At 51.3% G+C, this 13,688-nt stretch overlaps 1 protein-coding gene across 1 annotated transcript in view; it reads right to left on the bottom strand.

The window, feature by feature from the left end:
* AJAP1 (adherens junctions associated protein 1) overlaps nt 1–7,899 on the bottom strand; it is a 125,772-nt gene extending 117,873 nt beyond the window's left edge. Inside the window, exon 1 of the mRNA XM_044913809.1 lies at nt 7,841–7,899. Within this exon, the coding sequence (XP_044769744.1) occupies nt 7,841–7,899 (59 nt within the window). The remainder of the gene's footprint in view (nt 1–7,840) is intronic.
* Between the last annotated feature and the right edge of the window lie 5,789 nt (nt 7,900–13,688).

Raw genomic sequence — 13,688 nt, 5'->3', positions numbered from 1 at the left:
CGCCCCCGCCTCCGCGAGCGGGTCCCAACTCCGCCCGCCCGGCCCGGCTCACGTCACCCGCCTTCCCCGCCCCTCGAACTGGAGCCGGAGCCCCCTGCCCGGCGCCGGCTGCCGCTCTCTGCCCCGCCTCGCCGCGCGGGGCTGTGCCCGGCCCAGGCGACACATCAGGCGGGGTCCCCGGCCGCCCCTTCCCCATCCCCGGCCTCGTCCCACTCCCCACCTTGGGAAAGGCTCGAGAGAGGCCGCGGGCTCGGATTGGACCGCTGGGCGCCGCCGGATGGTGTTGCCACGGTAACCGGATGGCCTGCGAAGCAGTTCGAGGTTCCGACCCATTTACGGGTGCGCCCGGTGGACCTGGAGCGCTAATTTGGGGAGGGGGCGGTCCCGAGGGAGCACTGGTTGGGGGGCGCCTGGAGCGAGAGGCTGCGCAGAAAGTTTCCTCCAGGCGGAGCTGCACCAGAGGCGCCGCCAGAGTCTGGGAAGCCGGAGGGTCCGCTACTAGGGGTCCCTCTCTTCCCGCCTCCCCGGCCCCCAGCCTTGGGCCCTGGCGGAAGAAGCCCCGGCGTCCCAGCTCAGAGCTTAGCACCTTCCGCCCCAACCCAGCCCGGACCTGCCCCCGCGGTTGAGCGTCAGGCAGCAGCCGCTGCTCGGCCAGGCCCTCGCTCCCGAGGAGTCCCTGAGAGTTCTGAGTCCTTGGCCTCCCAGACTCCCGCCGCAGCCGGTACCCCGGCCCGTTCCCATCCCAACACTTCCCCTTGCCTTCCGGGTGAGGCTGTATTTGCAGGACAGTGGCTGGAGGAGGAGGGGCCCTACAAGCGGGCCTCTCGCTGAGATAAGTGACCTACAGCGAACCGCTCTGCCCACCCGGGAAACCGCCCGCAAAGGCCTGGCTGTCCACTCGGTGCCCTCGAGGGCGCTGCAGAATCGCAGGCCTCAGGGATCACCTGGCGCAGCTCTTCTGTGGCAAGCGCGGAAGCGGGCCCGGGATTGGAAGGAAAGTTAACTAACACCAGATCTGACCCATGCAGCGGCCTCCCTTAGTCAAGCTCTGGAATCACCCCAGTCTTGTGAGGTCAGCACAGAGACCCCACTTGGCTGGTCTGGCCTCCCTGAGAAGGGGCAGTTTGTGGTGGGGCAGATCCAGGCCCTGCATGGCTGGGACTTGGACTCCCAGGCAGGCCCTTCATCCCTGGGCTTCGGGTCTCTGAGAGCCATAGGGGTCTACTCCGCCCAGACAGCAGGTGCGGGTGACCTGCCTCCCCACGAAGACAGCAAAGACAGGAGGCGAGGAACCGTGGGGGCAAGAAACCAAGGTTTGCGGTGAGCACACAAGGCTGTGCTGTCTACTCACTGAGGGGGCCCGGGTGCCTGATCTAACTTCTCTGACCCTTTTCCTCACTGAGGGGGCCCGGGTGCCTGATCTAACTTCTCTGACCCTTTCCCTCACTGAGGGGGCCCGGGTGCCTGATCTAACTTCTCTTTCTGACCCTTTTCCTCACTGAGGGGGCCCGGGTGCCTGATCTAACTTCTCTTGACCCTGTTTCCTTCTCTGTAAAATCGCTTTCATTTTTGTGGGGAGTAAATGAGGTGGCCTCACACACAGCGTCGCTATTAGGGTTCAAAGAAGCAGCAGGCTGAGTCAGCACTTTGCCTGCCTGGCCCTTCCTGGATGATGTCCCCCCCCCCCCCCGGAGCCTACTCCCTGTGGAGTTTGGGGGAACAGAGCCCCACCACGGGGTCCAGGAAGTACTAGAACAACAGACTGGGCCCAGGATAGTCCCGAGAAGGGGGTGCCCACAGTGCTGCCACCTAGCGGGACAAAGTGGGGGTGCTGCAGGAGGGAGGCCCTTTCAGGAGCCAGAACAACCCTGTAGTAGGCCCCTGGCCAGGTGGGGCTGGGGGTGGGGGGACGTCCTGATCCCCTTGGTTCCAGGGACCCCTTCAGCAACCGTGTGCAAAATGGGGACCTTGTCTCAGAACGTTTATAAATGCATACGCTAAAGGGCACTAGGAAGAGTTATCAGGAAGTCACTTATATTGCAATGTGTCATCAAACTATTAAAACCAAGTTTTGAAATAGCAATGTGTGTTCTTTAATATTGTGTCAAGTAATGAGTGGGTGGATCTAAAACAGCGCCATTTAGAAGTGGAGATATGCAGCAATGGTATTTTGAGACCGCCGAAATGTCGGTCCCGTGATGGGGGGATGCTGCAAGTTCTGGGTTTGAGAGCAGGTCACAGGGGCCTCGTGCCCCTGTGGCTGTTGCCTACGCTTGTGACGGAAGGAAGTGCTGGATTTCAGTTGGAATTTGCAAGAAGAAACGTATCATTTTTCCCCACCCATGTATAAAGACACCTTGGGTTCTACCCACATTCCCCTGGGGGTCCCTGGACCCTGGCTAGGCTAGAAAGGAGTGTGTCCTGAAAACAGCAAGGGAGTAAGCTGGCAGAAGAAAGAAGAGAAGTCAGAGTCTGAAGAACACAGTAGTTGTTCACCAAGCGAGCGCAGGCCTCTGCCATCTCCGGGGGCGGGGGCCTGCCCTCCGTCCCACCCAGGCCGGAGCGCATCAGTAAGGACTAGGGCACACTAGAGTTCCCTTTTTCCTCTGGGTGCTGATAAGTACAGCACAGCTCCCTCCAGAGAAAGCACCCACCTGGTGTTCTGTTTGTTTTTATATTTTTCTCTTGATGAAAACATTGTCGTTTTTTACGTGCTGTAAAATAATAAAACCAGGACTTCTATTTCATCATTAATGTAATTGATTTCTTGTACTTTGAGGCCATCTCACATTTCTGGCCTTTTCATTTGCCTCCTCTCTTGGGAATTGGGAGGGTGGGCAGATGTCATCCCAACACACAGACTGTCACACACACACACACACACACACACACACAGAGGCCTCCCAGCTTCAGCAAGTGCAAAAGGGAAGTCTTCAGAGGTAGCCACTATAGAAATCTCTCCTGGCCCCCTCCCCACTTCTGGTCGCTACCCCCCACTCAGGAGCAAGCCACACCCTGACACCCTAGAATCAGCTTGCAGCACACTGGTCTCTCTGAGCCCCCTCGCCTCTGCCCTGCCCTATTTTGCCAACCAAGGAGTCTGCTGACCCCCTGCAGGTGGTCCTCTTTGAAGCTCTCTTAGGCCATTTACCTAATGGCCTTCACACAGTCGACTATTTTTAAAACCCATCCAAAGCCAAATTGAGCTGCCATTGTTCATTTTTCTCCCAAGGAGGTAAATGTGTCTTAAGCATGACATTTGATTAAGTAGCTAAGTTTGTGATTTTAAAGGGAAAGAAAAATGCTGATTAAAATTATTATAAGTTCCTTTAAAGCATTCACACTCTATCTTCTCTGCCCCCACCTTACTAGCTCCCCCACACAAGAAAACTTGCTTGTGATGGGGTGGGGGTGGGGAATGAACTCCAAGTCGCTTTTCCTTTGTGGGTGGGGGAGGTTCAGTGCCCAGACTTTGGAATCCCTCTCCTGCCTTCTGAGCTGCAAACTCCAGCTGGGTGCAAGAGCGAGGCTGCCCTGTCAGGGGCCAGAGAGAGAAGCTGAGGCTCCCCCAGACAAAGTGACTCACAGGACAGTCAGCCCACAGCCCAGGGCCAGCACGAGAAAATGCCGGGTCTCTCCTGTCCATTCAAACAGTTGTGTATCTGAAAGAGGAAATTTGCTCCCTCCACTCCGTCTGAGCAAGTGATGGACTCTGAAGGCAGGTGGGAAAAGGACTGCCTAAGAATTTGAGCTGGCCTGGGATAGAGGAAAAAAACCCATTTCAAGGCTTTTAGGGATTCAATGTGATGACAGGTTTGCTTCTCCTATTTAGATGGGCAAGGATGATGAGAAAGAGGATTAATTTGCATTGCAAAATAAAGTGACAATTTGAACACAGTCCCTTGGCAGTGTGGAGTCCGGAGGTTTGGAGCCTGCAGCTGGAGGGAAGAGGAGAAGGTCCAGAGGTGGGCAGAGGCATGCAGGGAAGCCGGTCAGGAGCTGGGGTGCCCCTGGGAGGGGCCACAGTGCCCAGTTGAGTCCTCACATTTTCTCATAACTATGGCTGAGACCAAAGTCTGAGGGTTTTGTCCCACGTTGTGGTTCTGCTCCAAGGCAGTTGTGATCCTGTTAAAGTATGTGATGAAGCAGGGAGGGTCTCTGCTGTGGGACAGGTCAGGGTGGGGGAGAGGCAGGGGGTGGAGCCAGCAGAGCCAGAAGATGGGAAGAAAATCCCCTTCCTCTCCCATACTCCAGAAGACACTGGACCTTGGGAGGTAGAGGGAAGGGGTGCTGGACTTCACGAAGTACCCGGGGATGGGGCTCATTTGGATATTAAGGAAAAGAGGGGAGGGGAAACCAGGGACATGGGAGATCAGACCCTCGGCTGTTCTGGGGGATGAGTCTCTCTCTGGCACCCAAAGTTCTGACACCTGGTAGTAGGAGGATGAGAGAATGGGTTCATCCTGCTGAATGAACCCTGAGCACATACAGAAAGGACCAGTGGGTGAGGCTCCCTGGAAACAAATGTGCCTTGCTGGAGAAGCTCCTGAAACGGGGATGACTACACAGGGAAGGAGGTCTGACCTGGGAGTGGTTGCTGCCACTGGCTGGTCTCTGGATGCCAGTGTATCTCCACTATTGATGTCCCTTCCCAATTGATTCATAAGCCCCATCAGTCAGCAAAGACTAGATTATGTTGTATCAACAGACAACCCCCAGAGCGCTCCACGGCTGAACCCAACGAAGGTCAGTTTCTTGTTCTTGTTCATGACCACCAACAGTTGCCATCAGCTTTGCTGCACATGTTGTCTTCATTCTGAGACCCAACCTGAAGGAGCTGCTCTTACCTGAACATCCCCAGTCACATATCACACGGCACGGAGTCATGGTGGAAGTTCACGGTGGCCCTTAAAGCTTCTGCTGGGAAAGAACACATGTCGCTTCTGTGCACATTTCACTGGCCAAAACAAGTGATATGGCCACGCTGACAATAGAGGCTGAGGACACGTAGAGCTCACACAGGAAGGGCCAGGTGACACCTTGTATACTCACACAGTCCCCTAAATTTACCAACATATGTCAATGATTCAAGAAGATAGTTTATATTTCAATTTCACAGAGACCCTAAACTTGACAATGCCAGAATCTGTTTCAAAGGAAGGAGCATGTTTTCTAACTCTAGGGAGATTCTTGACTTTGAAGGCTGGGAGGACTCTGGACCTGATTGCATCACCCATCCAAGAGTCAGGCACCTGACTAATGCTGGAAACAGAGGCAGGCACTTGCCAACTACAATTGGGTAGTGGAGGTGATTTGCTTACCCATAGCAATAGCTATGGTCAGATAATGCATCTTTGGAAGCTATGCTTCTATCTAAAGGGGAAAGCTGTGATTAGTCAAGAAAAATCATCATCATCATGAGCATCATCATGAGCATCATGAGCATCATCTTCATCATAGTCACCATCACCATCATCACCATCATCACATCATCACCATCTCCATCATCATCACCATCTCCATCATCATCATCATCACCATCATCACCATCATCATCTCCATCATCACCATCATCATCACCATCATCATCATCACCATCTCCATCATCATCATCATCACCATCATCATCATCATCATCAACTCCATCATCACCATCATCATCACCATCACCATCAACTTTAAGAGTTTTATTAGTAGTTAGGATCTACTGAGAGACCACGTCTTAGCACACCAAAAAGCATCCAGCCCTCCTATGGCCCCCTTTTTTGGCCAGGGATCATCAGACCCCTTTTCCCCAGGCAGAAGTTCAGGTGACGTCAGGGATGCTCACAGCCAATCTGGAGAGTAATCAAGCAGAAAAGCCATTTCCTCTAACGATGCCTTGTCCAAGCTGTTATTCTCAGGCTTGAAGAGGCTTCCGGAACATGCCAAGGAGGGAGGAAGACATGTCACTTATTGAGTGTCCTGATGCAGAGCAAATACCCAGCTGGCTTGCTCCAGTGTGGCCTGAAATTCACCCCAGTCTATAAGCATCAGCCACCATGATGAAGTTTACATTTCTAATCTCATTTAACCACCACAACAATGCAGAAAGGTTGATAATATCATCCTAGCTGAGCTGAACATTTAAAATATTAAGCACTATGCAGCTTGAACACTGGAATGGAGGCTGGCTTATGGCCATGGAGTCAAGCAGGGGTTCTGGGTGAGGGGCTGAAGCAATATGAGGTGGTGCTGGGAAAGTTCAGGGGCTGTTTCCAACTGGCATGTAGAGATTTCAGTATTGTAATATTGTAATATTTGGGCACACTGCCTGAATCTCAGGCCTGATTACATAGGTATGTACATAGAAGTAGTTCAAAGAGGATTGTCCAAGATCACCCAGCAGGGAAGGGACGGCTCTGTGATCCAGCCCCGGCTGGTCAAAGCCAAGACTCTCTTTAGTGTATCACATGGACAACACTTCAGGCAAAACCCTTCTCCCCCATTCTATTCCCCACTTTCTGAATATGTCAAAAAGCAGAACCTGGTAGGTAGCATGTTTCAGGGCAGCAATATCCAAAGAGTACCAGCCATTGCTCTGGGCCATTATATTCTTAAAGATAGTATAGCTGGTCCCCGAATCGCACCTTTGAAACTGTGCTTATATGAAATGTGCACTTTTGTTTAGTCTTCTGGGGAGTGTGTCTGCAATTACACGCTGCTGACCATCCGATATCCATTCTCCCTTTCATCCTTAACTAACAGAACTTATGGTGGTGGTTGGGCGGGGGCGGGGGGGGGGTTGGTGACAAATATGCCAGGCCAAAAATGCATCTATCCCAGCCTTTCTCATACCTGGGGTGGCCCGTAACAAAGTCCTGGCCAGCAACACGCAGGCAGACATTGCTTGATGGGACTTCCCGCAAAGCTCTCTGGGAGAGGGCTGACCCTCTAGCACACAACTTTTGCCTTCCTTCTTCTCCTTACTCCTGCCTGGAACGCAGATGGGATGCAGGAGATGCAGCAGCCATGTTGTCAACCTGAGGTGGCAGGTATGTGGGTGGAAGCTATAAGCCAAGAACGCCAGAGTGAATGGACAGAAGCAGTCTGGGCCTCTGCAGCATCGTGGACATCCATATGAACTTACCTACAGACTCTCTAGTAGGCAAGAAAGATAAATCAGTCTTAGTTCAAGCTACAGTTTATTACGGTTTTCTATACGTTTTGGACAAATGTAATGGAGCAGGTCAATGCTTCCCTGCAAGGCTGGGAAACCCCGAGCACAGGCCAAGCTTCTTCTCAATGGTCTGGGGAGGAATTTTACTATCCCCACTAAATGTTCTAGTCAAAGAGGGGGACAGAAACCTGGAATCAGCAGGCTGAACAGAGACATACCACGTGGGTTTCACATCCCCCGCTGTGGATCCTGAGCCATGCCTACCTCACCAATGCCTAACGGGCATCTCTGGCTGAGTTCTGACCTGGGGTGGGGGTGGGGTGGAGCCAAGGATTCCTCGGCTTTTCGTTCCAGGGTTTCTGAAGGCTTCACTGAGAGAGCAGACAAATGCCGAGTCTCCTGGGAGACAGCAACTCCTGGCTCTGGGCTTGACATCTGGTGCTCCCGAGCTCTCCTTTGTTGCAGGAGCCAACAAAAGGCTCTGGAGAAGGCAGCACAGATCTGCCGTGTCTGGAGCAGGTGTTTAAAAGCTGAATCAGGCCCATAGCTTCCCAAATGAGCTTGAGGAGTTTCATTTCTCCCGGCTATATAAAGTGAGGGTAGCAATCCAGGATCTCTTTTCATGGAGCAACTGTACTAGAATCCCTCCCCACATCACCCCCGGCAGCCCCTCCCACTCACCCACGGCAGAGATCTGCAATATCAGCATGGACACTTGTATCCAACAAGAGGAAGCCCATGGTCGTCAGAAGAACACCGTGTTTGTTTGTTTGTTTGTTTAAGAAACAAGGAATTCAGGTCCTGCCTCCAACACTTAGCCATTGTATGAAGTCAGACCAGTTACGTCACTTCCCAGACTGGTTCTCACATCTTGAAAGTGGGAAGTAAAGGGGTGTGCCTCGGTAGGTTAAATTAGATGAGCTCTGGAATGCTCCACTGTGTTGGGCACTCATGGTTGCCATTATTAGGAAGAGGCCCACGGTCAGCATCAACTACTTATTAACCTTTTCTTCATGCAACAAGCATTTATTGTGCAAGGGCCCAGCTGCCAGTTTGTTAAGTTAAACACACCTGATCTCCACCTTCATAGGACTTATAGCTCAGGGTGGGATTCGGATGATAAACAGGTGCACAAGACACAAATGCGTGACCATCCATCGACAACCTTCTGAAGGCCATCTGCTGGCCCCTGTCTGGTGCTCAGCCCCAACCCCGTTCTAAGCTCTGTCTGCTCTCAGGGGCTACAGCCTGAAGCTATATTCCCAGACTTTCTTCCTGCAGGAGCATATGATCCTGTAAACGGCTGTGGAGGGACTGTGTCCAGGTCTCAGAAGAGAGTCAGCAGAATAATACTGTCGGAGACCAGGTGCTACATCCACGTATGTCCATAAGCATGATACCTTCCTCAACAGGAATTGAGTGCCTGCCTACTGCAGACAAGAATGTGCTAAGAGCTGCGGGGGGTGTCAGTCCACCTGTGCCCTGAGAGCTTGGTAGGAAGAGAATGACGCATGTACATTTGGGTCAGCTTCCCTTCGGGCAGAATGCCCAGCAGCTTAGGGTCAGTCATTCTTAAATTCATCCACTCGCTTAGCCAGAATGTATTCTGTGACTGCTGAATCAGGCAAGTGAGGTCTGCTCAGGAAGCTCTCTATTTCATTCCAGCGAGTTCCAGAAAACCTGGACTAGACAAACATGCCTTTGGAACCTGGACTTGGGATTAGGGGCTGGCGAGGTTGGACATTTGCCATGTCCCTGCGGCCAAATCTCAAGCCCCAAACATCCAGGGGGGATAGTTGTTAAACCCTCTGATTGGGGAATCCCCTATTAAAGGTTGCTTGAAAATGGGGAGAGGGGCAGCCAGCCTCATCTGGGGGAGGTGGGTGTTGCAGAGGGAGGTTCTCAGCAAGCAGGGTGTCCTTATGTGTCCCAGTCTGCCTGGGGCTGCTGTCCTGGAGTAATTGTCCACCATGCCCCATCTCCCCCTTCAAGTGTCCCAGTTTGGACTGTATATTTTGTGCTGACCCAATCAATCAAACACTCCCACGTCAAAAGCTATCAGGCTTTGGGAGAGCCCACTTGGAAGATATAAACTACCAGGGGTCTTAAGAATGAGGAGGGAAGGTCCACACAGAAACTTGCACATACATATTCATGTCAGCATGATTCACAGTAGGCAAAAGGTGGACACAACCCCAATGTCCATCAACAGGCAAGTGGGTAACAAACGTGGTCCACACAGTGGAATAGTATTCAGCCATAAAAAGGAATGAAGCTTTGACTCATACACCACCAACAGGGATGAACCTTGCAAACATTATGCTAGAGAAAGAAGGCCACGTACTGTTTATTGATGCAAACTGTCCAGAGTAGGGAAATCTATAGAGACAGAGAGCACATTGCTGATTGCTTAGGGCTATGGGGGCTGGTGCTGAGGAAAACAGGAGAGAGACAGCTAAAGGGAACAATTTCTTTTGGGGGTGATGAAAATGTTCTAAAATCCCCTGTGGTGATTGTTGCACATATATGTGGATATTCCAAAAACCACCGGATCACACACATTAAATGGCTGAATTGTATGGCATGGGAATTATATCTCGATAAAGCTGTTATATGTTAATTCTCCTGGAATTAAAATTAAAAAGTTAATTAAAAAATCCTGCATAGGTGAAAGAGCCATCCAAAGTAAGATAAACCAATATATTTTAATTTAATACAGGGCAAAACGTGTGAATATGGAATTTCTCATTACAACTAACGTTTAGGAAACTACCACTTGTCAAATTTTAGTGTAGTATCAAACAAGAAGCTCACGATTGTCTGAAAAGACTATTTCCTGACTACATATATGTCTGAGGCCAGGTTTTCTTTATAAACTTTAACCAAAGCAATCATAAAGTTAAATAAGGACACAGATATGAGAATCCAGATGTCTTATGCAATTTATTTTTAATATGGAACTATTACTCTTAAAAAATGTTCTTTACATCGTCAACATTTTTTTTAAGGAAGAAGGAGATGGAGACCCATTGGCAGGCTACTGGCCTTGGCTATAAAATGGGCACAGTATGATCACTAACCTTACACAGCTGTTCATTCACTCCTTCATTCGTTCATTCAGAAAATCACTGAATGCCCACTCTCTGCCAGACTGATGATGAAGATGATTATAAATATACTAATTCTAGTTGATATTATAACCTAGTTACTATGTGTCAAGTGATCTATGAATTTGAGCTATTTATTTCCCATAGCAGTCCTGTAATGTGAGAATATTATCAGCCCCGGAGGCAGCCCAGGATAAGTCCTGGGTAAGAGGCATAGCTCTCGGCCACTATGGCTAACACCCAGGTCCTCCCCATGGGGTACGTACATCGGGGGCTGCCACAACCTTAGCAGGGTCTGGATTAGGTGTGCAGGGGGTGTTTGCGATCATTGGTACTGCGGAACATTAGCCCCCTCCCCAGGCTTCCAGATGGGACTTCCAGTGCAAAAATGTAGCTCTGGGGACAGAGTTAGAAAATCCACTTGACTGCTCACCTCGTCCACGTCCTGACACATTTGTTTTGCACCTGCCTGCTTCCTGGTCAGCCTATGGGGTAGGGTAGCCCAGTGGTTAAGAGCCAGCTGCTAGATCCAGATCTTGGCCGAACCTCAGGCCAGTGACATCACCCCACCTCCCCATCTGCAAAATCAGGATAATGGTTACACCTGCCTCATGATTGTTGGGAGGTCTTAGGGACTGAATGTTTGTGCCCCCCCAAACTCATATGCTGGAGCCCTAACCCCCACAGTGTGATGGTATTTGGAGGCCGGGCCTTTGAGAGATGATTGGCATTAGATGAGGTTATGAGGGAGGGGTCCTACAAGGAGGGAAGAGAAACCAGAGCTCATTCTCTCTGCCATGTGAGGACCCAGCAAGAAGCCAGGAAGAGGGCTCTTGCCAGGAACAGAGTCCTGGACTCCCAGCTCCAGGCCGTGAGAGCTACCGTTCTGTGGTCCAAGCCCCCGGTGGGTGGTGTTTGCTGCAGCAGTCCGAGTGACCAGGACAGGACTGCAGGGAGTCCACCCAGCCCCCCTCAGGTGCTACCTGTTCCTCGGGCCGCCTCTCGAGGATTCAGAACCCACCGGGATGGGGCACTTATTCTGAAAGGTATAGGGTGAAGGGCCACCCTGCCTATTCTGTCCAGGGTTTCCCCATGGTGGGCATGCCTACGTGAGTTTCCTGGCTGGAGATCATATCCCACTTTGGAAGGCTCCGTTCCTTCTCTTTTGGCTAAGATTTCCCTTGCTTTTCTGCAGCTCTACAGGGATGGCCCACTGATGTGAGCATCTTGCAACATCTGTCTCTCCCTGCCCAGCCTGCCCTGCAGGCAACCCCCTGTGCTCCCAGCAGCCATGGAGGCAGACATCAGGGAGAGGGGGTGGTGCGGCCGATAGCACCCGGTGTGATGGGCCTGACTGGTCCTCTGGGGATGGGAGTCCACTTTTCCCCTTTCTCCCACATCCCACGTATGGGTGGCTCTGAGTCTTTATGCACACACTACTTTCAGAGGCTCTTACTGACCTGCCCAAGGTGAGGGATTACCCTGGATTTGGGGCAGAGCAGAAATCACCATGTCCCAAGGCCAGCAGTGCAGGATAGACACGTGACCCTGAGCTGCTACGGAATTTGTCCTGGATTCTAACACATTGAAGTCCCTGGTGGTCCCAGAGGCTCCTGTGTGGCATTAATGCATTTTTGCCAGATCTTCAAAAGGCCTAGGGCCGGGAAGAGAAAGATCAAGGTGAGAGCATTAGTTTTCCAAAGCCCTATTTCTGCATGAGCCACTTTCCTCGGCCGGATAGTATTCCGGCTTTCAGGAAGGGCATGGCATGGGGTTTGAGCATAAAGTCAGAGAGCACTAATTAGCCCTCCCTAACTTCAAAAATAAAATCACCATGCAGTATGATGATCATGATTATTGTTCCCATTACTACCACCACTCCAATCACTGGTGCTCCAGCCCTTTCATCCCAGAATTTCAAAGCAGAATGCTTTATAAGAAGATGGCTGTTCATTTGTACAATGAGAAGCATCTTTTGAAAATGGAGCTTTCAGACTCTTGATGGGAAAAAACCTCTGATTTCTACCCAGCAGGATTAATAAAATGACGGAGTCCCTGAGGATGAATGTGTCTGGTAAGTGAGGTCCAGGCACCGATGTCAGAGGCAAAAGGTCCCCACACACTACAGGATGGGGGACCTTGGGTGTCTAAACTTCTGAAATCCTCTGCAGCCAACTCTGTCCCCTTCATGCCCACACCTTCCCAGGAGCCATGGCATCCATCAAAGGTCAAGGGCAAACTAGATCCATGTTGCAATGGAGAGGCACGGCTGAGGTGCAGCTCTGGACTGATGCTTGGGTTCCCACTCTGGCTTTGCACAGGAAATTTCAGTTGTGCATCCTTGGGCAGGTTGCTTAACCTTTCTGTGCTTCTATAAAATGAGATGAACACTAGTTTCTACCTCTTGGGAGTTCTCAGTGGCATGTGGAGTCACCATAGGTCCAGTCCTTGGAATGGTGTTTGGCACAAAGTAGGTACTTGCGAAGTTCTGGGGACATGGATGATGGTCATGGTGATGCCACTTCCTGGCTAAAAATTCATCAGTGGCTCCCTACTGCTCTGATACAATGCAGACCTCAGCATGGCACACGAGGCTCCTTAGGGCCTGGGCCTTCTCTCCCCTCTAGGCATGTTCCTGGGTGTTCACACCACCTCCTACCTGGCCCAGCCCCTCCACTGCCCCTCATCATCCCACTTGTCCTTAGGCCTCTGTATTCAGTGGTCGACAATGGAGACTTCCTCCTCCTTGTGCTCATATTCCTTGGCCAGCTTGCCCTGGTCCTGTAGGACTCAGTTCAGTGTCACCTCCTCTGGAACGTTTCCCCAACCTCCCTGTGGGATGAGATGTGCCACCTATGTGCCCATGTGTCATCTTCCTAGCCACAACCCATGGCTGGGTCTCCCCCTCCCTGTCCCTCTCTTCCAACTTCTCCCACATCCCCATAATCATCATCATCACTATCATCACCATCACCACCAGCACCACCACCATCACCATCATCATCATCATCATCACCACCATCATCATCACCATCATCACCATCACCACCATCACCATCATCATCATCATCACCATCACCATCATCATCATCACCATCATCATCACCATCATCATCATCATCATCACCATCACCACCATCACCACCATCACCACCACCACCATCACCACCATCACCATCATCACCATCATCATCATCACCATCATCACCATCACCACCATCACCACCACCACCACCATCATCATCATCACCATCACCATCATCACCATCATCACCATCACCACCATCACCATCATCATCATCATCACCATCACCACCATCACCACCACCACCATCACCACCATCACCATCACCACCATCATCATCATCACCATCATCATCATCATCACCACCACCATCACCACCATCACCACCACCATCACC

This window comes from Neomonachus schauinslandi, chromosome 4 (assembly GCF_002201575.2).
Source record: "Neomonachus schauinslandi chromosome 4, ASM220157v2, whole genome shotgun sequence".
In the NCBI taxonomy this organism is placed as follows: domain Eukaryota; kingdom Metazoa; phylum Chordata; class Mammalia; order Carnivora; family Phocidae; genus Neomonachus; species Neomonachus schauinslandi.
The sequence above is the reverse complement of the archived record's forward strand: the minus strand, read 5'-3'. Positions and strand labels throughout refer to the sequence as shown.